This window comes from Haplochromis burtoni, unplaced genomic scaffold (genome assembly GCF_018398535.1).
Source record: "Haplochromis burtoni strain Fernald_Lab_line unplaced genomic scaffold, NCSU_Asbu1 Contig_787, whole genome shotgun sequence".
NCBI classification, from domain to species: Eukaryota; Metazoa; Chordata; class Actinopteri; order Cichliformes; family Cichlidae; genus Haplochromis; species Haplochromis burtoni.
The window spans coordinates 68,454-94,720 of NW_024583148.1; the positions used below are offsets into that span (position 1 = coordinate 68,454).

The 26,267-nt window shown below is 41.1% G+C and overlaps 3 protein-coding genes across 5 annotated transcripts; 2 read left to right on the forward strand and 1 right to left on the reverse strand.

The window, feature by feature from the left end:
- Positions 1 to 756: 756 nt before the first annotated feature.
- On the forward strand, positions 757 to 14,880 carry LOC102314463 (zinc finger protein 2 homolog). Its single transcript, XM_014330429.2, has 4 exons — positions 757 to 1,050; positions 3,026 to 4,097; positions 10,099 to 10,271; positions 12,510 to 14,880. Exons 1-4 carry the CDS (start codon positions 897 to 899, stop codon positions 13,526 to 13,528), a joined length of 2,418 nt encoding a protein of 805 aa, XP_014185915.1. The 5' UTR covers positions 757 to 896; the 3' UTR covers positions 13,529 to 14,880.
- dusp28 (dual specificity phosphatase 28) lies at positions 10,137 to 25,917 on the forward strand. Of its 3 annotated transcripts, XM_042215672.1 has the most exons (4): positions 10,137 to 10,271; positions 14,895 to 14,960; positions 21,765 to 22,184; positions 23,446 to 25,917. In XM_042215672.1, the coding sequence occupies exons 3-4, from the start codon at positions 21,840 to 21,842 to the stop codon at positions 23,545 to 23,547; spliced, it is 447 nt and encodes a 148-aa protein (XP_042071606.1). In that variant the 5' UTR covers positions 10,137 to 10,271; positions 14,895 to 14,960; positions 21,765 to 21,839; the 3' UTR covers positions 23,548 to 25,917. The 3 variants fall into 3 exon arrangements, with proteins under 3 accessions (XP_042071606.1, XP_042071607.1, XP_005950601.1); XM_042215673.1 differs by lacking the exons at positions 10,137 to 10,271; positions 14,895 to 14,960 and adding an exon at positions 20,032 to 20,793 and having other exon boundaries at positions 23,450 to 25,917; XM_005950539.2 differs by lacking the exons at positions 10,137 to 10,271; positions 14,895 to 14,960 and adding an exon at positions 20,375 to 20,793.
- On the reverse strand, positions 15,166 to 19,476 carry LOC102314155. The gene is made up of 2 exons (XM_005950546.3): positions 19,222 to 19,476; positions 15,166 to 18,190 (listed from the first exon to the last, which is right to left on the reverse strand). The coding sequence occupies exons 1-2, from the start codon at positions 19,391 to 19,393 to the stop codon at positions 17,742 to 17,744; spliced, it is 621 nt and encodes a 206-aa protein (XP_005950608.1). The 5' UTR covers positions 19,394 to 19,476; the 3' UTR covers positions 15,166 to 17,741.
- Positions 25,918 to 26,267: the final 350 nt, after the last annotated feature.

Consider the following 26,267-nt stretch of genomic DNA (forward strand, 5'->3'; position numbering starts at 1 on the left):
TCCACAGGATGCGTGACTGCTGCTTTCTTCTACTTTTAAGCGTCAGTGCCTCCACCACATACTGTAGGCCTGTGCTTATTAAAGTCACTATAGAGGAAACATTTTCAAGCACTTTTTTTGTTTTTTTATTTTATTTTTTAGAAAGTTTCCTGATTTCACAAGACAGAAGTGATCTGTTCGCTTGATTTTAAAAAAGAATCGTGTCCCTTTTTTCCAAATTAATAACATATCTTAAAATCCCAAAGAGCATCTGGGGATTTTAGTAAGCAATAATGAGCCCTCACTAAGGTGAATACAACTTTATTTTGATTTAGGACCGAAATATTGGCAGATGTTGGTGTCCTTGTCTCTTGAGTGATTGGTTCATATCCTGATCCTTGAGAAACCTTGTGTTATTTTAAAGATCCGAGGAGCAGAGGCATTGAAGGTGGATGGGTTTAAATACCTGTGGTCAGAAATGAGTATATGAGAGGAGGATCAGGTGGAGCAGTTTGAAGATGAAGTTAGAGGCAAGGCTGAGCTGGTTTGGAAGGACCAACGGATCCCGGAGATGGAGCTGACAGGCAGGAGGAAAGGAGGAGCTCAGAGGAGGATGCCAAGGATAGGGCGAGAAAGAGCGAGGATTTACTGCTGTGTAATCCCGATGAGGAAGCAGCCAGAAGAAGACAAAAGCTCTTTCATAAAAACTCTGTTATAAATGTTTATAAATTTAATTTGTATATTTCTTGGCCAGTGGATGCATTAAGCTTCCGTAGAGCGCGTTTTATTTTTAAAGGAAAAGCAGCTTCCGGCGGAAGTGGACTGAAACTTCACGGCTGTGTGGACGTCGGAAGCTGGCAGCTGGAGGTTGACGGTGTTTTGTATCGCTGAGGCTCGGTGGAGCTGCTGGAGGAACCATGTCCGCGCTTCAGCATCTGAGGCTGTTCGTGAAGGAGCGTCTGAGCGCCGCAGCGGAGGAAATCTTCAGGGAGTTTGAGAAAACCGTCCTGCAGTACGAGGAGCAGCTGCACCAGCAGCACGGGGCCCTGAGCTGGACTGCAGACTCTGCAGGTACGTGGGGCAGCAGGCCCGGGAGGAGAAGGACCAGCGCGGCGCTCTCAGGCCGGGCGGACGCTGCTAGCTTAGCCGTCACAGAGTGAGTCCAGCCCGGGGCGGAGAGCGCGGAGGAGCCGCTGAAGCGGGAATGTGGTGACTTTGACTAGTTTCTCCAATTTAAAATGAAAATATATTTTAAATCTGACATTTGTGGTTCGGTGCACACGTAAAAGCCAGCCAGCAGCCGCAGGAAAATGCCAGAGACCGTGCTGTATCATTCCAGTATGAATTCACTCTGGTTTTATTGGAAAACACCAGAAACCAGTGACAGTAACTGCTCATGTGTAACTTTTTTCTTTCAAACACATGAAACAGAAATATTGCCCTAACATTTTTTTATGTGCAGTTATGGATGATTCCTTTATTTTATGTTACAAATAACACAACTTTCATTTTATTATTTTAGACGAAGTTAAGTACCAAAACAATAAAAGCACTGCTGAGTAACAGTATCTGTTCTAATAGAAAGGTACCGAGCCCTTTATGGCAGAGAGGCAAGCGGCTGATGCTGTCACTGCGCTCGGGTAATCCTGGGTAACACTGGACATGTCGTGACCCTGCGCTCTGTCTCAGTGCACTGAGAGAGAAATGCAGCCAGAAACGGCACAAGTGCAAAAGGTTTCTTCCCCTGGATGGTGGACAGAGCCAGAGACGCTTACACTGAGACTGTAAGCGTCTCATCTCTGCTCGTTTCCTTTTGTTCGGGCTTTAAAGACTTTTACAGATGAATGAGGTTTAGCTTGATCTTACTCTGACGATGATGTTTAACTCTGTCATTACCAAACACTGTCACTTCAGTTTACTGCTAGTTGTAGAAGTATTTCAGTAGAATATGCAGTAGTAGTAATATGTAGAGGGGGCACAGAGACCTTTCTGGATGGTCTGAACTGCCCATAGAAGATCTGCCCATAATCTTGATGCTGTGGATAAAACTGGACTAGGAACCAACAATGATCAGGCTCACAGCCCTGCACACTCTTGGGTTGCATGATCAGTGGCTGCGCACAAGTTTAAGAGTTTAGTGTTTCAAACAAATGACTTAACTGAAAGTATGAAAGCACTGCTTGGAGCAGAGGACCTGAAAGTGCTGATGTGTGAGTACCAGTTTAAGGAGCCAGCAGTCGTTGATGGTCACACTCTGTGAGGATACTCATTTATGTCGGTAACTCTTTAACCTTCACTGAGGTGGCAACATCTGGGATAAAATAAATGAAGAAAACACTCGGTTGGTTTTATATGCCTGTTTTTCATCACTGTGCAAACTCATCTGTGGAGAATTAACCTTACGGTGCATCAGCTGCACATGTGCTGCAGGCAGGGACATCCAGAGGAAGTTCTTCTTCAAAGGCGTGTAACAGGAATGAGCGCTCGGCCGTTGACTCTGCAGATGCCTCTCTCTGTTTCTGCAACTTTAGAACTCAGTGGGATCAAAGACAAGAGCCCCGATGTGAGCGGTCACAATCAGACAGGTAGATTTTCAGATTTTAGGTTTTTCAGAGTTAAAGAGTAAATGTGGTCACAAGATGCTTGGGGAAAACAACAATAAAAGAAGCTCCAGCTGTCAAAAATGTCTTCCTGTCATCTCTCAGTTGATGATGATGGATCGTCACCTGCCACGCCACACACGACTTAACTTGAGCAGAGGTCTGGGTGTGAACTTGTGCCCAAACATGCTCAGAAACATTTGTATTGCAGGTGTTGGTTACGTGTGGAGGAGCGACATGAAGCCAAGATTTCATTTATTATGAATATCAGAATAAACATGATATTTTCATAATGAGCAACTGGAGAAATTGCATAAAAATCGTGCTAATTGTTGAGGTATCATCAGTCACTTTGACCCTCATCAATCCGAGATGTCATCGTCCATCAGAACAAACCTTGTCGTATCACAGTATGAACTAATTCTTTCTCCCTTTTATCTCTGCAGACCTTCCACAAGAAGATGACTGCAAAGAGGAGGAGAAGGTTCCCATCGAGCTCTGTAAGCAGAAAGAGGCCTCTGCTGTGGACCAGGAGAAACCAGAACCGGTACAGATTAAAGAGGAACAGGAGGAGCTCTACACCAGTCAGGAGGGAGAGCAGCTTATCCTGAAGGAGGAGAGCGAGACAATTATGGTGACTCTTACTTATGATGAAAGTGACCTCAGTGAACCTCAGCACAAGTATGTGGACTCTGGATCTACGACAAATGCAGAGCCACAGCCAGCGGAGCTACATCAGCGTACCAGAAGCACCACGAAAGCTGTCACATCACAGAGTCAGCGTAAACCTGACGTGGGGAAAAAGTCTGTAAAATGTGACGTTTGTGGAAAAACCTTCAAGTATAATTTCCAAATGAAGAAACATTACAGAATCCACACAGGCGAGAAGCCGTACGCCTGCAGCACTTGTGGAAAAAGATTCTATCAGATTTATTTCATGAAATATCACGAAAGAAATCATACAGGTGAGAAGTCACACCTGTGCATCACGTGTGGGAAAAGATTCACTGACCTATCGGCACTTAAAAGGCATACATCGATCCACACAGGCGAGAAGCCGTATTCCTGCGAAACGTGCGGGAAATGTTTCAGGCACAGTGCGACTCTGTTGGTTCACATGAGAACCCACACAGGTGAGAAGCCGTACGCTTGCAACACCTGTGGGAAAAGATTCACCAACTTATCCGCGTTTAAAAAACACGCTGCAATCCACACAGGTGAGAAACCGTATTCCTGTAAAATCTGCGGGAAAAGTTTCACTCAGAGCGGGAATCTGACAGTTCACATGAGAACGCACACAGGTGAAAAGTGGTACTCCTGCGAAACGTGTGGCAAAAGTTTCAGTCGAAGTAGCAATTTAACTGTTCACATGAGAACGCACACAGGTGAGAAGCCTTACCACTGCAACACCTGTGGGGAACGATTTAAATACGCCGCAACGCTAAAGAACCACATGGGAACGCACGCAGCGGAGACGTCGCACGCTTGCAAAAAATGTGGGAAAGGCACCAAGGGGGAGTGATAACAATCTGGTCGCTACGGGAACCCATACAGGTGAGATGTCAGGGTCCTGAAACACCTGTCGGGAAAAATATTATGAATATGCTTGTGGTAATTTAAAGTCACAAAAACTGCTGTGACTTTATGTTCACAACATCTGTGTGTTGTGCTGAAGAGATATCAACTAGAGCGCAATAAGGCTGGGCTGTGCTTTCATGCAATACCACTTTGTACCACAAGATGGTGCAACAAGTCAGCGTAGCCTTCATTTAAGGAGGTAGTAGTGACTCCTTATAAATACTTTATTTAAGTCATGGCATCAGTTCCATCTATTTTACTGCAGAATGTCAAAGACTAGCCCGGTTTCTATATTTTTGACTTTCAGGAAGTTGAATTAACAACTTTAAAATGCCGGAGCATGTTTTTAACATTTTAACACCAGATAATTAATCTGATTAAGCCAGAAAGATGTAAAATATAAAGTATTTCAATATCCTCATAGAAGCGAAAACACAAAGACAAAACCCTTGTTGTTCTTATGCTCTGCTATCATGTGTTCGGCACAGGGATGCAGAATCAGTGCTAAACATGTTTGTTATGTTGTGGTTAGCTGTGATGTCATGTTTTCATGCTGCTGTTCTGAATCAGTCAACATCTGGCTCATTTGTCTTAATGAAGTGCAGCTGTGAGACAAACTCCTCTCAGACTTCTACTTTCAAACTCTGGTACAATGTTTTGTGTCTCCAGGTAAAAACAGCTGTTAGCCTTGAATAATCAATGCTATCGTGTGTGGGTGGAGCTTCAGATGGCCCTCAGTGAAGGTCCAACAGCTGCTCTCTAGGTGCACATCTGCACTTTCTTCAGTATCCTCCTTCTTCTGCGTTTGCTGCTCCTGAAGGCAGCACGTTATGCCGCATGTGATGTGACTTTATGTCACATTTGCGGTGTTGAAGTCAGTCCGTTTTGGCTTATTGATTGTATCCTGTCGGCATCATGCCGACTGAATGGTTAATATCAGCCCCTCCTCAGCACACTGTTCAGTGTTTTATAGTGGACAGTAGGGCTGGCATGATTAGTCGACTAGTCACGATTACATCGACTATCAAAATCGTCGACGACTGATTTAATAGTCGACGCATCGTTTGAAGCTTTGTAAGATCACAAAAGACGCAGGAATAAGTAGCAGGATTTAAGAGTGTAATAACGGACTGAAACAGAAGATGGCAGCACTGCATGTACAAGGATGCCAGCTGCCGTTAAACCCCGAAGAAGAAGAAGCTGTGTCCCAGAATTCATAGCGCAGCCCAGCTCAGTTTCCAACAATGGCGGCAGCTAGTTAGTTTTAATATTACTCTTATTATTCTTTCTGGGTCACAAAATAAACGTTTAACATATTTTCAGGCGAGAATGTAGCTGTGTAAACCTCAAATATCTGCTCAGTTTATCAGGACACCACATATTTTCAAAAGCGCTCCGACGTTTTCGGAGACGTCTGTTACCCACTAGCTCGATAGCTAGCCGGGGGCAAGGTCACTAGAGCCGTGAGAACACCGGACTCCCGGCAAATCGTTTTCAAACCCACCGCCGTCTTTCGCTACTCAGGTTAAACATATATATAAGTCACTTAGATAACTTAAAAATGTTATTGTTTGGCTTTTTTCAGTATTTTATTTGTTCCTGAGTAAATCGGTTTGGCTGAGATTAAAGTTATAGTTTTTACACAGCTGAATAAACGTCAAGCAGACAGCTGATTATCAGAAGTGTGAGATGCTGGAGAATATACTCCGGTGTCCTGTTATATTTTAGATAGCAAGGAGTTTATTAAACTTCACCGAAACAATCTGCAAATTTCATTAAAATTTAATAAACTATCATCTTGTCTTTATTTTTAGTTAGCACCTTAAAAGCTTAAAGCTGTAAGCTAATGATAGTTACAGTGGGGCAAAAAAGTATTTAGTCAGCCACCGATTGTGCAAGTTCCCCCACTTAAAATGATGACAGAGGTCAGTAATTTGCACCAGAGGTACACTTCAACTGTGAGAGACAGAATGTGAAAAAAAATCCATGAATCCACATGGTAGGATTTGTAAAGAATTTATTCGTAAATCAGGGTGGAAAATAAGTATTTGGTCAACAACAAAAATACAACTCAATACTTTGTAACATAACCTTTGTTGGCAATAACAGAGGTCAAACGTTTACTATAGGTCTTTACCAGGTTTGCACACACAGTAGCTGGTATTTTGGCCCATTCCTCCATGCAGATCTTCTCGAGAGCAGTGATGTTTTGGGGCTGTCGCCGAGCAACACGGACTTTCAACTCCCGCCACAGATTTTCTATGGGGTTGAGGTCTGGAGACTGGCTAGGCCACTCCAGGACTTTCAAATGCTTCTTACGGAGCCACTCCTTTGTTGCCCGGGCGGTGTGTTTTGGATCATTGTCATGTTGGAAGACCCAGCCTCGTTTCATCTTCAAAGTTCTCACTGATGGAAGGAGGTTTTGGCTCAAAATCTCACGATACATGGCCCCATTCATTCTGTCCTTAACACGGATCAGTCGTCCTGTCCCCTTGGCAGAAAAACAGCCCCATAGCATGATGTTTCCACCCCCATGCTTCACAGTAGGTATGGTGTTCTTGGGATGCAACTCAGTATTCTTCTTCCTCCAAACACGACGAGTTGAGTTTATACCAAAAAGTTCTACTTTGGTTTCATCTGACCACATGACATTCTCCCAATCCTCTGCTGTATCATCCATGTGCTCTCTGGCAAACTTCAGACGGGCCTGGACATGCACTGGCTTCAGCAGCGGAACACGTCTGGCACTGCGGGATTTGATTCCCTGCCGTTGTAGTGTGTTACTGATGGTGACCTTTGTTACTTTGGTCCCAGCTCTCTGCAGGTCATTCACCAGGTCCCCCCGTGTGGTTCTGGGATCTTTGCTCACCGTTCTCATGATCATTTTGACCCCACGGGATGAGATCTTGCGTGGAGCCCCAGATCGAGGGAGATTATCAGTGGTCTTGTATGTCTTCCATTTTCTGATGATTGCTCCCACAGTTGATTTTTTCACACCAAGCTGCTTGCCTATTGTAGATTCACTCTTCCCAGTCTGGTGCAGGTCTACAATACTTTTCCTGGTGTCCTTCGAAAGCTCTTTGGTCTTGGCCATGGCGGAGTTTGGAGTCTGACTGTTTGAGGCTGTGGACAGGTGTCTTTTATACAGATGATGAGTTCAAACAGGTGCCATTCATACAGGTAACGAGTGGGGGACAGAAAAGCTTCTTACAGAAGACGTTACAGGTCTGTGAGAGCCAGAGATTTTCCTTGTTTGAGGTGACCAAATACTTATTTTCCACCCTAATTTACGAATAAATTCTTTACAAATCCTACCATGTGAATTCATGGATTTTTTTTCACATTCTGTCTCTCACAGTTGAAGTGTACCTCTGGTGCAAATTACTGACCTCTGTCATCATTTTAAGTGGGGGAACTTGCACAATCGGTGGCTGACTAAATACTTTTTTGCCCCACTGTATATAAGAGCAGATGCTGCTGGTGCAATAAGCTGTACGTTTTACGTTCAGTGGATGATGATCTGATTAGTCGACTAATCGCAAAAAATAATCGGTGACTAGTCGACTATCAAAATAATCGTTTGTGGCAGCCCTAGTAGACAGTATATCAGAGATTAAAGCTGCTCGGCAGTATTTGAAACATTCACATCCAGTTATGAAATTAGACCTTGTGTTTGTCCCAGTACCAATATAAACAGTTAATAACATTTATAATTTTGCTGTTTTTACCCCCATGAAGGCCTTTTGTTACACTCAGCTCTTCTTTGCTGTGCCATCCAATTTAGAGGAGCCAGCCTTTGACACAAGAAGAGATGAGACTGTTTATGATGGTTTGAACCCAAAACCTTCTCTCTGTGCTGTGACCAGGCTATCGAATCTGTTTATCTGACTAATGCAGCTACACTTTGTACTCAGTCGGTCAGTGTTTGTTTTTCAAGCAGAAGCCATTCCACACAGACTTTAACAGTTAATGACAGACCTGTGATGTTCTGGCTGTTCCCCAGCGGTTTGCACTGCACCTCATTTTTATTTATTTTAATTAACTTCACACAGAGGTGTCTGAGTTAGGTGTCTGTGGCTCTCCTGGTTTTACAGCAGCGTCTCATCTCACAGCTCCACACATACTTTACCGGTCTGACACCTGGGACTTAGAAACACGTCTGCTGTTGATCAGCAAACAGCAGTCTGCTTGTAACAGTACATCCTATCAGGTGCGTAGTTTAAGACCAAAAATAGCCACATAAACACTTCAGTTCTTTAAAATTTAATGACTTTGGGATCTTAAAAGATCACGACCATCCTGTTAGTGTGGTGGGTTAGCCAACACTAAACCCCGGGCCGAGTTCAGCAGGGTCGGATAATCTTCTGGAATAACTTGTGAGTAATCCTGTTGGGTCAGAGGAGCGTCTCTTTAGCTACATTTTCAAAAAAAATCCCTTTCATCAAATATTTCTGAGTGTGCACGATTCACAGCAGAGCTTTCAGACTCCAAGTGCCTTCTGACTTTAACAGTGATGATGTTTAAGAGTTTGTTGTGTCACACTGTGTGAGACGGGTTGAATGAAGTGTAAATCTGTGTCAGGCAGAACAAAGTGTGTCAAATAATTTATCCTTAACGACTGTTACAGAATCACAAACGAATGAAGACGTCTGATAATTATGAGGTTTAACTTCTGTGCTTGAGTTTTGCTGACAAATAACCTTTAATATCAATGTAATCCTTTTTTTTTCTCAGAAGTATTTTGAAAAATGTCATTCATTTGAAGTTCTGTATAATCTTGTCCATCTTGTAAAAATCCGTTATGCATTGTGGTGATTTATTTAATCTAAGTTTAAAACAAAGGTTTATTGTACAGTAACATCATATCTGAGCCGACTAACGAGCTGTGTTTCAGGTGTTTCTTTGTTTTTCCAAACCATCATAAACAACTAAATTCATATATTGTATCATATTTGATATAACAGCAATCTTTTATATTAAAAAAATAAACATGTCGAAACTTTGACTTGGCTGCTGGTGGACTGTTTCTTGCTAGGTGGGAAAGGCGATTAATCTGGGTGTTCCAGGAGGCGACTCACCATCATTAGTGCTGACATGAGGCTGAAATCATTACAACAGAATAGCATTGTTGTCGTTCCATTACTGTTATCATTTATCTTTTTCAGGGTTGTGGGGAGATAGATAACCATTAGCACTCACATTCACACCTATGGGTAATTTAAAATCACCAATGAACCTAAATTGACCTAACCCCATGTCTTTGGAGTGTGGGAGGAAGCCGGAGACAATCCACACAAACAGGAAGAACCTGGCCAGGTGCAGGAGTGTGGTGGTTAGTTTGTGAGCCACCAGAGCTAACCACCACACCAATGTGCTCGCCTATTATGTTATTCTATACAACAAAATATAGTGCAACTCTGTCACTGGCACAAAAGGTAATACTGTAAGTTTAAAAAGAAGATTAAAGATGAGATAAAGTAACACATTTAGGTTTTCTAGGAACATTGTAGAAATAATACTGCACAGTCAATACTGAAACAAACTTTGTATAATATCACACGGGAGTCTTTTTAGACCTGCAGGCTCTTAAATATAGTTTTCTATAAAAGAGGAGCATCACACACTAATGTGCAGTGCATTAAGGGATGAGTAGCTCACTGTTAAACGATCGCAGATGTTTCTCCTTTCCTTTATTTTTGTTTGTTTATTTATTTAGTTACTTATTATTTTTAATTAAATGTTTTATTATTCTCGCAGCTGGCTCTTTCTAAACCTTAAACTTCTTGATTTTCTGAAATATAAAATGTACTTTCACGGCCGAATCCCTTTAAAAAGTGTAATCTCAGCGTGGAGCTCCAATAAAACACGGGCACGGGCGGAACTACAGTTCACTCCCTTCTCTTCTGCCGGAACTCGACAGTGTGACACTCGGGTCGTAAACAGCAGCGGCGCAGGCGCTAGCAGCGTTAGCTGCTGGAGGCAGGATGTCTTCAGCTCAGTGTTTTCCTCCGGCTCATGAACTCTGTCAGACGGATGTGGAGCGAACCTTCGTCCGCTGTCAGGAGGAGCTGCTGGACATCAGCTGGAAGCCTGAGATAAAGTTACACAGAATCGGTAAGAAACGATGACATGTTGCAGGGTTTTAGGGGTAGCAGAGAGCTGCAGGTATTTCCCAAAGAGAAAAAAAAAGAGAGAGAAACGCCAAATTACATACAACCCAAATCCCAAATAGCTGGCTGCTGTGAAAAATGTAAATAAAACCAGAATGCAATAGTCTGCACATCCCATAAACCCATATTTTATTCACAAAGAACACATCAAGTCTTTAAACTGAGAAATGGACAATTTTAAGACAAAATCATTTTTGACAGCTCAAAGAAAAGTTGGGAAGGGAGAAAGAAAAGGCTGGAAAATGGAGGTGGTACTAAGAAGAAACAGATGGAGGAACATTTTGTATCTAATTAGCTTAATTGGCAGCAGGTCAGAAATGATGCTGTCATGGAAATCACAGCATGGTCTCAGGAAAGCGTCCAGAAATCATGTCTGTGAACAGTTTGCTGTAGCGTGATCCAGAAATGCTGCCAAAGCTCATTTAAAATGGACCGAGGGAGAATGAAAACCATTTTGGTCGAATGGTAATTTAATTTGAACACAAGACTAAAGATGAAAATAACCATCAGTGTTCAGTTCAAAAGCTTGCCTCTCTGATGTATGGAGGGAGATGACTCAGTGCTTGTGAAACTGGCAGCATCCACATCTGGAAAGAATCCATCACTGCTGAAAGGTATATACAGATGAGCAGCAGAGAATGGATGAGGGAATTTGCTCTCATCCAGATGGCGTCTGTTTTTGGGAAGGTCTTGTGAATTTAGCAAGCTGATTCTAAACCATGCAAAAGGATGGAGCAGGACAGCTCATGAAACATCTGCTTGTTAAATTCTGTTGTCTAAATCCACAAAAAGCAGTAAACCTTGGATCAGCTGATCACAGCCTGTTCACAAAGAAATTCTACTGCAGCTCTCAACAGCAGTTGTGACTCTTTCCCTGAGCTGAGCCACTACAACCAATTTTAGGCTTTCACAGCCTGCTTAAATCCACTTTAACCTCCGACTGTACTCATTTTCCTGACACCCCTTACTAGGTAGGCAAAGGAAATTTTCCTTCTTTTTCTCTGCTCGTTTTCTACTTGAGTGGTTTAAGCAGAGCACATTTATTAAGTTAACTTTAGTTTAAATTTTAAGAGTATATTCTCATTGATTGATATTATTTTATTATTACATTAATATAGCACAAGGTTTAGGTAGCTTTGCAAAAAAGGAGCCCCTCCAAAGAGCTGCTTTATACTTACGTACTTTACTATTATCATTAGATGCTGCATTCATTTATTTTTTTATTACACTCTGGTTAAATACGGTGCAGAATCTTTGCTTTAGTCGTGTGTTGTGCAAACTCTGTCTCTGCCTTATTTACTTTAATTCCACATATGTTTGCACATGTTTCTACTGATCACAGTACCCAGCTTCTATTTCCTATCTAAATATAAAGAAATTGGTTTGGAGCTCTGCATTTACTGAGGCAATAGTATCGGTGACTTATGTGTTATGTAATCTGATCAACAGTTGGTTGTTGAATAACCAGGAAGGAAGAAACTTCACAAACTGACGTGTTGCAATGATGGCATCTTCTTACAACACCACGCTCAAATTCAGTGAGCTCTTTCAAACCAAACATTCTGTTGTTTGGTTTGAGGGCTGTTTGGCTAGATGCTTGATATTTCTACAGCTGTGGCAGCGGGACTGTAAACACCTGGGTTTAAAGATTAGCAGGTGTGGTCCTGTAGTATTGCCCATTTGGTGCATGTTTGGCCTGAAGTCTGTCGACACAAATCATTTGTTTAAACTAAAAGCACGTCGTGATTTTATTTTTCTTGTAAATTTCTGTGTTTAAAAGTTGTTAAAAAAACAAAATGAGGCAGGATGTGAATTAAAAAAACCCCCACTATGACTTCACATCCTAAACATCTGTGTTTTGTATGGAAGAGAGACCAACTGAACTTAAAATGGGGACATGCAGTACTTTCATGTAATGCCAATTTATACTAAGGGTAATCCTTATTTAACCAGGTAAGTTATTAACAACAATCTTGCTCACACTGCGGGCTGAGCAAAGGGCAAATCCTTGTGAGGAAGTGAGTAGAATTAAAAAAAAAATTCAAATTAAGAGCAGCAGAACACATTTCAAAACTCTCTCAGGTAAAAACACTGTCCCTGCTGGTTTAAAAACATGTGGTTACATTCCCCAGAACGTAATCATCACACTAGGAACTTTTCATGTGTCCGTTTGTCCCCTCAGATCTTCTGTGTGTCAGTCAGAATGAGGAAGAGGAGCTCTGTAACCAGGAGAGAAACTCCCGTCTGGACCAGGAGGATCCAGAACCTCCACAAATCAAAGAGGAAGAGGAAGAGCTCTTCATCAGTCAGGAGGGAAAGCAGCTCCTACTAAAGGAGGAGATCGATACTTTTATGGTGACTCCTGCTTATGAGGACAGTGACCTCAGCGAGTCAGAATCAAACTGTGATCAGCTCCTCTCTCCCAGCTCTCCTGAAACTGAGAGCTTGAACGAAGGAAGCTTTGATGTAGCCTCAGGATCAACTAGAAATGCAGAGCTGAAACCAAAGCAGAGCCGTCACAGAAACAGTGACAGCAGTTTAGACTCTGTCAGTAAATGTGACGTTTGTGGGAAAGACTTTCAGGATGACGGGAACCAACACAGAACCTCAGAGAAGCCGTACGCTTGCAGCACCTGCGAGAAAGAGTTCTATCAGCTTTATATAATGAAGTATCACCAAAGTGGCATCGCAGAGGAGAAGCCGTTTTCTTGTGAAACATGCGGGAGAGGTTTCCGAGCTCGAGATAAAATGTTGATTCACATGAGAATCCACACAGGCGAGAAGCCCTACCTTTGTAATGCCTGTGGGAAAAGCTTTTCTCAGTCATCGGCGTTGAAACGGCATGCGTTAATTCACTCGGGAGAGAAGCCGTATTCCTGCAAAATATGTGGGAAAACCTTCTGTCAGAGTAGTGATTTGACCGTCCACAGCAGAATCCACACGGGTGACAAACCGCACATCTGTAAGAGCTGTGGGAGAAAGTTCTCTGACGCTTCAGCGTTCAAACGGCACACGGCGATCCACACGGGCGAGAAACCGTATTCCTGTAAACTGTGTGGAAACAGCTTCAGGCAGAGTGGCCATTTGCTGCGACACATGAAGATCCACACAGGCCAGAAGGACTACTCTTGTACAATATGTGGCAAAAGTTTCACTCAAAGCGGCGGTTTGAACGTCCACATGAGGATTCACAATAGATAGAGACCGTACTCTTGCAAAGTGTGGGAAAAGCTTCATCAATCGTCGTAACGTGTCTGCACACATGAGAATATAAATTTGTAGGAGAAGGAGTCCTGCCAGACATGTGGGAAGAGTTTCACTCAGTGTTAGTTTAACAGCCCACAGACTCTCAGGAGGAAAGTCAGGCCTGTAATGTCTGAGTGGAAAATACGTCTGGGAACAGAAGTCGTTAAGTAGAGCTTTCAGTTTTTAAGCGATTTTTCAGAAATGTATAGCAGGCTGTGTTCGATGAAGCTGCCTGGGCCTGGATCAGTGTGTCAGACTGCACAATCAATCTTCGTCAAATTGTCCAGTAGATGTGGTGAATCTGTAATAAGTGCATTTCAGTTTTTATTGAATGGGTCTTATTGAAACGTGGATGTTTGTAAGGGCGTATGATGATGTCATGGATTCAGTGAGTTGTACTCTGAGGCCTGTACAACATTTAAAATGTTGTCAGTGTGCTTTCTGCAGGCAGATATAACGTTCAAACGATTTTCAGATGACTGCATTCTGTGTTACATCGCTCCTGTTTCAAATAGTTTTATGTCAGAGCACGTTGTCTCAGCTTGTTCCTGTGTGCAGTGTTTGTGATTGGGACACGCAGCTGAGGCAATATTAGATGTAGACGTTGGATAACAATCATTCTTTTAGCACCAGTTACTCAGGTTCATTCACCTAACAGTAATTTATACTCCAAGTATCACCTGGTGTCATAATAGCAGTAATTGTATAACTTTGTTGTATTGCAAGGGTAACTGAAGCTACACAACAGGAGTGAAGGAGGTCAAAATGAAGAAGATCTTGTTAAATGTGTGAGGTGTTAATGTTTCATCTGAAATTAAGGACTTGAAAACCTCTGTTAATGTTTCTCTGTCCTGAACCTGCTGGAAGAACATGGTGAACTGATAAGGACCACGGTTTACCCCACCTCTGTGTACTTAGAGGGCCTGTAACTCTGAAAATACTTAAAGTACGAGTGTTGCATGGTTTATTTAAACGTACTGAACTATTGTACAGAAAAACTGATTATGAGTCAAGTGTGAAATTTTCCAGATTTTATATGAAATATAAATGATGTTGTTTGGTTTTGCGTTATGTTTCCATCTGAGGCACCTGATTAAAATTTGCACATTGTAGTCAGCCTGTCTGTTTCTGTTTTATCAGGGTTTAGTTCCTCCTGCTGGTCAAAGCCCAAAATTACATTTAAAAGTAATAAAAAGAATGAAAGATGCTGTGTATTATTAGCATCAGCCTGCATTTTAAACCAGCAGTAAACAAATATGAAAATACCTTTAGAGCTGTCTTTTTATTACCCTGACATGACTGTAAATGTTTTTAATGACAGAAACATGAAGTCTGACTGCTGCGAAGGTTTTCTGCTGCCAGAAGAATTGGATCAAAAAGATTAAATGTAAGTGAAAATCACGTGAGTCATAAACTAAAACAAATTCCTAAAAGTCTGGATGGGCTGTAAAATGTAAAAACAGGTCACATTACAATAGAACATAGAAAACATGTCAAATGTCCATCCATCCATTCGCTTCTGCTTATCCGGGGCTGGCTCAGCCTCAGCAGAGAAGCCCAGACCACGCTCTCCACCACCACCACCTCCAGCTGGTCTCGGGGAACACCAAGGCGCCCTCAGGCCGGCCGTGTAAGTTCAAGTTCAGCTTGGTCTCTGTGCATGAGACAGTTCTGAAATACGAAAGGTCTCTATGACGAAAAAGACATTTTTATAATGAGCATGTAATGAAAACCTCGGGTTGTGGGTTGAATCACACACAAACCTTGTTTCATGAATCTGACACATTGTAAGGCAGGAAGAATATCACCAGTTCTTCACGTGTCAAACAGGGTGCGTGAATCTAACACAAGGCGCTGATTTCTTTTTCAATAAGCGACGGTCTCAGTTCCTCGTTCATTTTCTTGTCACGTCTCATTTTTATACCAAGAATTTGAGCTGCTGACATTTTAAATATTAGAAAAGTTAACAGCATGATGTTTAAATGTATTTTAGATATTTTCTAAAAACTGAAGACTGTATTTTCACAGAGATACACTGACTGAACTTTTCCAGTATTGACATCAGCACCTATGAAATGATTTATTCATCACGATGAGGAAGAAACTGAATCGTTCTTTTATGTTCAAAGTAAGTAAAACAATAAATAAAAACAGGACTTTATTTCTTTGCAGTCGTCTTGTGAAACACAGAACAGCTCAGAGCTAAAAAATACTAGATCAGCCCACAGACTGAGCTGTTGTCAGGACACTTGACCCGGTTTCTGTCATCAGACTAATATGCAGTCCAAGTACGGGGTTGGTGCATTCATAACTCCTCTAACAGCGCTCCGACTCTGGGTGATGGACATTTCAATCACAGATGATTTCTCCATCATCTGTGATTTGATGCTTCAGCTCTGTGGCGTCCCGCCTGGAAGCTTCCCCGTTCTCCACTCTGTGGTTCTCGTGTCGACCGGCAGGTTGCTGCTGCTTCTGAAACTTTTCCCACACATCCTGCAGGAAACGGCTTCCTGCCCATGCGAGTCCTCATGTGGACCTTCAAGCTGCCGCTCTGAGTGAACCGTTTCCCGCACAGTTAACAAGAATACAGCTTCTCCTCTCGAATGGCGTCATGAAGCTGAACCTCTTCAGATTTTTTTTCCCAGATGTAGTTTCTCCCACATGTAGATTCTCATGTGGCTTGCTACGCTCGAGTGATTTTGGAGACACTTCCTGCATGTTTTGCAAATATACAGCTTCACACCGGTGTGGATCCTCAGGCGAGCCGTTAAATCGCTGTTCTGACTGAAACCCTTCCCACAGAATTCACAGGAGCACAGTTTCTGTGACAAACTCATCAGGAAATTATTTACTGAGGTCAGAGGTCAAGAGAAGAGCAGGTTCATTTTCTTGCTTCCTTTTGCATGTGAGGAGGCGCCCCCTGCTGTCTATTAGTCAAAACAACATTTCAATCTGAGCTTCAGAAGAATGAAGCTGCTGAGTGCCCAACGAACGATGAGCTGTTTCTCACATGGAGGCCACAGCAAAACATCTGTAAACGTGTGGGCTTAGTGATGAAACAGCAGGAGACGCCATGTTTGACTTAAGCGCTCGCGAGTGCGATGAAGGATCCCAGAGAGCCGACTGTTGGTTTGTGAATCATTTATTAAAGAAAACGTCCAGAACTCGAGTGTCACTTTAAAAAACCTGAACAAAGAAAAGATGACAAAACATCTTCAAAACATCAGACGTATCAATCTATGTACAACTAGTGCATTTTTACATGATTAATAAAATAAAGAAAGCTGAAAGGACATGCAGAGTTACTCAGTAACAAACTCATTTAGAGCTTCGGTCTTTAATTCACCTCATTTATTAAAACAAAAGAAAAAAGAACGGAATATTTACAATCTGTTTCTAATACTGACATCAGGAACTACACACGTGGTGCAAACGTGTAAGCTTTTCCTCCAGGACCTCAAAGAAACTCAAAGATGGCCTCACAGCTCGCTCCGTTAGTCTGCATTTATAGACTTGGTCGAAAGTTTTTTTTACTGGCACAAATTTGCTGTTTTATATGATTTTATGATGTAATCGAGAACCATCGGGAACATTTCACACGTTTAAAAGAATTTTATTGCCAAATAAATCAAATGTATGTAAATCCCAGGAGTTTCCAAAATGTTCATTTGATTCTCGTCCAAGCGACTTGGTATCACTTTCTTGTGATATGCTGGAAAACGTTCAGCTGGTCATCGACTGACAGTTAGTTTGGTCAAACCTTAAAAAGCAGGTGGAAGAGCAGAAGCTCACAAACTGATCCTGGAGCTGTGATAAAGCAGGAACAATCAGGATTTGACCCAGAAGCTGAGCTGCAGCACACGTTGCCTCTGCAAACACAGACTCGTTCAGCAGTTTATTTGCAAATAAAAATCTTTGAAACGTATGAAATGCTTGTGACTGACTTCGAAACATATTTTTCCCCAAAGATATTCGTGCAGCCTGAAACACACGTTTGCTGTATTTCTGTGACATTTAGTGCAAATCTTGCTTGAACACAACTTCTTGTGTGGAGTGACAGTTTACAACCTACAACTATGTGTCACACGTGTGCGGATCCTGGGAAGCTTCAGCATTTGGGACTTTTTCATAAAGTTTTTTTTACCCACTTCACATTATGCAGACTTTTTTATGCTGACTCTTGGACGTGTGAGAGTTTTCTACAGTTTCTTTCATTGGCCTTTCTTCTGCGCTTCCTTCTTTGTTTCTCGTCCACGTTTGCGGCTGATCCTGACCTCACGTGCTTGCTTCCTATCAGACTCCAGTTTGGGGAGCTGTGAAAGAGAATCTGGCCATCGTTTGGTTCCTGTTCTCTATGTTCCTCATAAACAGGAGCCACCACAAAGCTCTCGGTGTGACGCTTCAGTGCCGACTGCACTCCCTCCCTCCTGAGTTTGTGCTGTTCTTTGATCTGTGGACGCTTTGGTTCTTGCTGATTGGACAACAGTTTCTTGTGTTTTTGTTTAACATGAGGAGGCCCTGGTTCCTCCTGGTTCAGGCTGCAGTTCCTCTCCTGGTTACAGAGACGCTTTTTAGGAAGAACCTTCTCTGCTGCAGTGACGTGGAGCTGTGGGTGGTCTGCAGGGACAAGATAAATGTTAGTAACAGTCCATAAATAAGCACAGAGTACAATCCTGACCTAGCAGGTGATTTAAACTTTTGTGTTGGTGTTTGAGACCTTGTGGTCGCGTCTCGGTGTGTCATAAGCTGTGCCAGCCGTCAGAAGCAAATAAAATGCCAGGGCATTATTCTGCCTCCCTACTCTGCTGGCAAAATTTTAAGAGGTAAACGTATTTGACGTATTCTTCCACATCTTTGTAAATGCTCTTGCGTCCATTCCAACAGACAAGCTCCCTCCAGGAGCTTCAGGGAATCTTTATTTTGAGATGATAGTGATTATTTTCTGATTAATTCAAAACCTTTGTTGAAAAAGTAGCTGGAAGTTCACAGGAGGAACTGATGTGACTTGGGTTTCAGAGAGATCTGGTTATAACGTACCTGCAGAGTAGATTTAATACAGTACACAGAGTACAAGTACAGATCAGCTAAGTGCAGGTACTAGTTTCCTTCTGATCCAATTTCACAAACCAAACACACAAAAAAATACAAAAGTCCTAATGACACTTTTCTACTCTACAACATGTCTCATTCACCCATTCTGCCACACACACTTTTCTGCACCTATCCAACAGTCAGCAGCTCAGGTTCAGCATCCTGCCCACAGACACTCTGGAGCAGAGGGAACCCCCACCCTTCTGGTTAGCAGGTGAGCTGCTGAGCTACACCACCCAGCTGTGCTGTATTATAACTACAAGTCTGGCGTTAGAAGCTGTGAGAGACTCGGTGAGTTACGGTGATTTCTACAAGTGTACAGACCTGAGGAGCCACGTTACCTCCCCGTGGGCATGCTGAGCCGTCAGCGTCTCTGCAGCTCTGACCTCAGTCTGATCTTTCTAAAAGCTGAAGGTGTGTGCTTTTAACTCCACATTTCTCATATTATTGTTATCATTATTAATATTACTATTGTTACTTTGGTCTGCGAGGATGACATAAAGAGCTCGGAGCTCCCGCAGGCTCACACTCATTCATCCCATCCCATTCATCCCTACCGATCCTCTGAAGCTTGATCTCCGGCTTCCAGAAGCTCTCCAGCAGCCTGCGCTGCCGCTCGATGTCCTGCTCGTATTTGACGATCGTGTTTTCAAACACCGTGAAAATTTCATCCACGGCGGCAGACAGCCGCTCGTTGACAAAGTTTATCAGAAACTCCACTGTGGACATTTTTACTTTCGATTAAACGATCAGCACAAGTCCTTCTACAGTTCCGGATTCTCCTGAATCTGCTTCCGCTGTGTGCTGCACCATTAAAGGTTCTGAATGAAGCTGAGACGTTTTTTAAAGTTCCGCTCTCGGTAAATTACTGCCAAACGTTATTTCTTACATAATAATAATAATAATAGTTATTATTGTTGTTTTTTTATTTTTTATTTTTTGTACTGGCACATTTATTGAAAGTAAGTAATCGCAGGCTGCCATCATTTCCATTTTCACTGTATAATATGGTCTTATACCATAATCTGACAGCGTGTTTATTTGTTTGATGTCGCTGTCACGGTGTCATGTCACTTGTCTTTTAAAGACTTACTAAAAATCATCACTGCGACATTTATAAGATTTACAGCTTATCATGTATGTGTCACGTGTCATGTCACCCGAGCAGCCATCACAGCAGCTCTTACTACCATCGTGTAAACCTTCTCCTTCAGTCACAAATCATCCACCCACTCCACTCTGCCTACTCTCTTCTTAAAGTGTCAGTAATACATATACAACAATAACAGTTTAATCATTAATTTCTTTAATAAATAAATAAATCCCCCCCCCCCCCCCAAAAAAAGAAAAAAATAAAAATAAAAAATTAAGAACAATGAAACGATGACTTTACCTGCTCGCATCGACTCTTTTCATACACATAATTTGTTTTTGGGATCATTTTCTGAAAAGAGGATCAAAAACAAACAATAAGGAGAAAATAAAGCAAAGTAAGCAGATGAAATTGACTGAATATTACTTATTTTATTTTATTTTGTTGGCATTGTAGTATATTAAGATGATAAATAAATAAAAATATGATGAGGTGAAGTCATTGTTTCATTCATTTTAATTTTTTTTTTAAGTAAAGTAAGTACTGGTGCATGAAGCCTGATAGAAGTTAATATAAATTTAAAAGTACAAATCCAAACAAAAAAAATTACAGAATTATTTATGGCATTAACAGGTGCAATATTTATACAATACAGATGCTTATTTTTTATATGTAATTTATCTGTAATTATAATTGAATTCAATTGAAATGATCATTTCAATCTTTATGCAAACAAACCCAGTTCCAAAAACATATAAAAACAATAATAATAAAATAAAATGAAAATCAAATATTCATCTATTTTACTCATGGATCTGAGCAGCTTTAAGACCCAGAGCAGAGCGGCTGTCAGCAGCATTGTGGTGTGTGCGCTGTTCTGTGTGCGGTGTCGGTGTGCGGGTCAGAACAGCTCCGGGTCATCATGAGGAGGCCTGAACAGACCGGAGCAGTCTGAGCTCTCCTGTCAGCACGAAGCGAACATGGCGCGTCTTTAAAGCACAAACTGAGCGTGAAGGAGCCTGAAGATCAGCCGCACGTGAGTCACGGCGTCCTTGTGTTCAGCGAGTGTGAGGCGTTCACTGCCTGCTGTTTCTGTAGGTTAACTGAAGATCTTAAATCTCTGTCACTGGGGCCACAGAGAATATTTAATGTCTGTACCTTTATTATATTATTGAGATGACATATGCCAAGTAAAATGCTTTAACTAAGATTTATTTTCTTTGTGAATCATCAATAGGTTAAATGATTACATTTATTTTAAGTGATTAAAAATCCTGTAGCGTGAGCTGATATCCTGAGGTGTACTTTATCCAGCTTTTATTTACAGAAATGTGAAACAAGGAAAAGCAAAAGAATCTCATATGTGATCCAGTGAATAAGGTCCTGATTTATCTTGCAAATATATTTTTCATCAATACATTAAATGTGTTATTATTTATACCACTACCACTACAAAGCGCTTTATATGGTAACAGCAGAAGCTGTGCAATACAGTATTAGAGGTAATCAAACAATCCTCTGTGAGGAACACATGAAGAACAATGAGAAAAAAGAAACTGTAGGAGAGAGAAGACAAAAGTTAATGACTGATGGAGTAACATGATAGAGTTTTACGATATGAGACGACCAGATTATTCAAGACCTGGTATGTAAAGAGAAGGTTATTTTTTTCTTTAACAAAAAACAAATCTGTAATATCTGTAAAAGATTCAGCTCAGTATGCAGCAAGTGAAACACTGTACAGTTAAAAAAAGAAGCTGACAAACGCACATCAGAAGTTACGCGAGGCTCTACCTTCACACTTCTACTTCAGCAAGCAGAAAAGATATTCATTTAAATAATAACTAAAAGTAAAGAATGAATGTCGTTCCTTTTAGTTTTACTTTTAGGAGGAAGTCAGAGTGGGTGGACGGGTGTAGCCTTGAACTCTGTGACAGAGTCAGAGACTAACTAATCATTTTCTCAGTGTTAAATAGACTGCTGAACCCGACACCGCTCTCTCTCCAGGCACTAGTTACCTGTGAGCCTCACTGACAGGGTAAGGAAGCCCACGAGGGTCAGTTCTTCCACAGCCTGGCCAGGATGTTGCAGCTGTGTAAAGTCACCAACGCTCTGTTCATCAGTAACGCCCGCTCAGCCTGCAGCGACGAGCTCATCCAGCAGGAGGCGGTGACGCTCTGCATCAACGTGTCCAAGCAGCAGCCGTTTCCCTCCAGCAGCATCACCAAGCTGCAGATACCCGTCTACGACGACCCCAACGAGGACCTGTACAGCCACTTTGACCGCTGTGCCGACGCCATCCAGAAGGAGGCGAACCGCGGCGGACGCAGCGTCGTCTACTGTAAGAACGGACGCAGCCGCTCGGCCACGATCTGCATCGCCTACCTGATGAAGCACCGCAAACTGTCCCTGACAGACGCCTTACAGGTGAGGATCTATCCCACCCTGCTCTACTTTACTTTTTGCACAGGTTACAACTTTGGCATCTGGTGTTAGTGATGAACTTTGTCCACCCTCCACAGACCCCGAGCTCCTCCTGCTGACTGTGAGGCAGATTATAAATGTGACACTTTGTTTATTGGAAAATAAACTGCACATTGATTAAACAAACTGCTGAGTTTGTTCACTCTTAGAGGAGCTGCTAGGTTCCATAAATACTGTTCTCACTCTCGAGACGTAACATCTCGACGTTTTGTCACGTCCCGCAGCGGACCATGAGAACGCGAAAGGTGACCTTCCACATTCTTATGGTCCGCACCAGGTTATGGATGAAATCCAGTGGAATGACGCTCCCGCAGTAATAGACGTTCCAGCCATGTATTCCAGCCCTATACCTAACCTTCTCCCTAAGTATAACCATAACTTTATTCCTAACTTTAAGCACTTTAATGACGTTAAATAGTGTTTTCCCAAGAGGTTTGAAGAAAATGAACAAAGATGTGTAGATTGAGTCCAAACGGTTGTCATATTTCCTCATTTTTCCAGTCTCGTCATTTAGGAATGTGTTGGGTGCCTTGAAAACGTAATATGTTGACGATTTGTCACCTAGCATTACGCTTTGGGAGAACGTGCTGATAAATAATGATCAAGTCTTCAAATGAAGGTCTGAGGACTGAAAGAGTAATAGAGTGAACACAAGTCCCAGAAAAAGTGCTGAACTTTTGTTGCTTCAGAGTTTTTCACACATATAGTTTTTGTTTATCATTTAATAAGTATTATTTTGCAGATTTTAAAATACCAATCATCCTATTAAGTCTCACTGTGCTTTGAGCCGTCTAAATCAGCCCAATCCTGCTGCATGAAGGTCAAAAATGTGGAGGACTTAGCTCAACCTGCAGCTGAGAGGTTTGTTTTCTGACACTGAAGCTTTTATTATCCAAACTGCCCTTGAACACAACACTGAAAGATGAGCTGCACACTGAGCGTTGCTATATTCATGCTCAGAAGGGACAAATGAGAATGAGAAAACTGACTGAAGGACTGAAGTTTTGCAAACGTTATGACAGGTAATCAAAAAAAAAAATGTCCATAAAACAAATAACAGAAAACAGGAAAAATTTTATGAAATACAAAAATATTTAGAAAATATTAAAATAAATTGTAAAGTACAGAAATACAAATCATGCAGAGCAACCACAGATCCTTAGAAGCAACCAGAGCTCGTCACTGTTCATTTCCCTTTTCCTAGAAAGTCAAGACGGCTCGTCACGTGATCGACCCGAACCCCGGCTTCATGTCTCAGCTGCAGAGATACGAAGAGGAGCTGAAGCGGAGACGAGGAAAGTCCTGATCCTTCTTACAAAACTCAGAGTCCGCAGCTGAAAACAGAAGCAGTGCTGAAGCTTCTTCACCTCTGTCCTCCTCTTCTGCAGGACTTTACACGCCGTCACTTTAATTAAGGCTTAGATGAATGAATTAACCTCTAGATTATGGCCTGTTTTTAAAAAGAAGTCCCAACAAATATGTATTGAACTTATTTTAATGTTAGGATACTGAAGATATCCGAGTGTCTAAAATGTGACCTGATAAAAACAATATTTAAGGAAAGTTTTTATTACAAAAACTGAACAAGTGGAGCTGATGAGAAAAAGTATAGAAAGTTTTAAAATCAAGTCAAATAACATAAGAAGACAAATTAACTATAAAATTTGAACTAAGCTGAAGTGAAGGTGGAACTGTTACCTCCTAAATGTACTGAATATACACACTACATGATGTTCATCTACAGAAAACGAGGCTCATTTACTGTACGTAATCACAATAACATTATTTCTTTTATAAACCTTTACTTTGTTACAAAACACTTAAAGAAAAAACAGACAGGACAACATTTGTACCAAGTTTGTGGAAAATAAAAGATGAAGACATCAAAAAGAGCGAAAATGTGGTTTATATCTAAAAGTTCAAAATATGAACTAAGAAGTATATTTATTATCCAATTATCAGTTACGATCTATCAGGTTGCAGCTCACCGTTGGTTTCACTATTGATTACTTTGCAGCCAATACTTCTATTTAAATTAAAATAAAATACTTTAAACCATAATTGGTAACAAAATAGTATAAAAACGGATTATTTTTATGCTTGTCCTCTCAGTGGTTCACTAATCATAAGAAAATCAAAAAGAATGATTATTTTCTGTCTAAACACTCAGTTTTCTTTTCTTGTCCAAGTCTGAGCACACGTGGCTGCAGTCCCACCTTTTACCTCTAGGTGGAATCACTTACACAGAAAATAATGCAGCCCCGTGAACACGTGACGAGTCAGGCTCCTCTTTAATTTGATCTGAAACATTAAAAAAATCCACAAAGAAGCTCAGGGATGATAATAAACCGTGACGTGAGATTTCGATCTTCATCAGCGTCTCTCTTGTGAACCTGATTCAATGAGAACTCACCTGGATTTAATTCTGACAGGATGTAACCTTAGGAGGCTATCTCACTGATCCTAGGTCAGTTTCACTGTAGAGCATGGATGATGTTACACTGAGAGTTTCAGTTAAGATGTGATAATATGGAGCTTTCCAGGTACTTAAGCCTCTCCTGTTAAAACTTGTTAAATTCACACAAAACCTTTACATTTATTATTTGTAAAAGAATTATTTCCCAGGAGGCTCCAATTTAACTTCACCTGAGATTTAATTTGAATTTAGGTTAACATATGCCAACGTGGAATTGTTCATTTAAATAAGTGAAAAGCTGAAATTTTCCAGAACAGAAATCTTTAAACTTTTTATGTTGTCATAGTAAAGTCAAAGGTTGTTACAAGTTAGAGATCTGAAAGCTTTTTAGTTTAAATCACCTTATAAAACTGATAATAATGTCGAGATCAAGTAACAGTTTATATTAATATTCTATGAATCAGCCTCTGAATGATACACGGGAAAAACATTTTCCTGGACATGAACAGGAAAGCAGCATGTTCCTGGTCTTTTATATTTAATTAAACAAAAAAACAAAAAGAAAGAAAGAAGATTAATTATTAATCTAAAAAAGCACAAAATCTTGAAACTGGGCATAAAAACAAAAGAACACAAACAAAAATGTTTTGCCTTAAAGAGCCACTGAATTATTAATTGTCAGTTTTTTTAATGCTCCATCAAATGTCTTAAAGCTCTGTAAATATACAACATATTAAATACTCAGGTTAAAATAGTAGAAAAGAAACAAACATATTCAAGTACTTATGTGGGAAACGATCTGAATTTGTAACATTTTGGCAGCTTATTAAGTCTGAACGATCTCGTCATGTAAAACATGTAAGTCTGTGAAATTCAGCAGTTTTATATGTTAAATGTGTTCTGTGAGTTTTAATGCTGCTTCTGGTTAATAATCATCTTTTAATAAACAAAACAAAAAACCTTGTGAAAATCTTTGGTGTCTGCAGAGTCTTACTGTTGATCTCAGGTGTGTCCTCCTTTTGATGCTGCCATTAGAATCTAAAAGCAATGATTTTATTTGCACAGATATTATTTAAACCACCTGTGACCTCAGTATTTATTGTAATGAGTCTATAATTATAAAAGCAAACGGATGTCTGTGTTAGCTAAAAGGTGTTACCATAACAGGCGCTTAAAGAAATAATCCTGCCCTGCCTCTTTAAGACCAGGCTGCTGTAAACAATCGTTTGTGAGAAAATAAAAATAAAGTTAAATGTTGATCACTCAAAAATGAGCTCTGTGGTTATTGTCTACAATATGTTGGCCTAAGAGGTTTAACTTTATGTTTTATTCCTGTCCTGAGATGTGTTTGTTTCTGAAGCTGAAGTAAAAAACAAGGCAAACCACATTATTTGATTAAAAATACTTCAAAGACACGACTAAGGCTCACAGTTGTTAGTCTAGTGATCGTGGCTCAAGAGTTGGCAGTTCATCTTGTAATCGGAAGGTTGCCGGTTCGAGCCCCGGGTCGCTCGTTGTGTCCTTGGGCAAGACACTTCACCTACTGGTGTTGGCCAGAGGGCCAGTGATATACCAGTGAAATGACAAATTGGCTTTCTCATTCGGCTCTC

Coding starts and splice junctions, on each gene's coding strand:
- dusp28 (XM_042215672.1), top strand. CDS start 21,840: ATGTTGCAGCTGTGTAAAGTCACCAACGCTCTGTTCATCAGTAACGCC. Junction 22,185..23,445: donor CCCTGACAGACGCCTTACAG/GTGAGGATCTAT, acceptor CCCTTTTCCTAG/AAAGTCAAGACGGCTCGTCA.
- LOC102314155 (XM_005950546.3), bottom strand. CDS start 19,393: ATGTCCACAGTGGAGTTTCTGATAAACTTTGTCAACGAGCGGCTGTCT. Junction 18,191..19,221: donor GATCAAGCTTCAGAGGATCG/GTAGGGATGAAT, acceptor TTGTCCCTGCAG/ACCACCCACAGCTCCACGTC.
- LOC102314463 (XM_014330429.2), top strand. CDS start 897: ATGTCCGCGCTTCAGCATCTGAGGCTGTTCGTGAAGGAGCGTCTGAGC. Junction 1,051..3,025: donor CTGGACTGCAGACTCTGCAG/GTACGTGGGGCA, acceptor TTATCTCTGCAG/ACCTTCCACAAGAAGATGAC. Junction 4,098..10,098: donor GGGAAAGGCACCAAGGGGGA/GTGATAACAATC, acceptor CGGGTCGTAAAC/AGCAGCGGCGCAGGCGCTAG.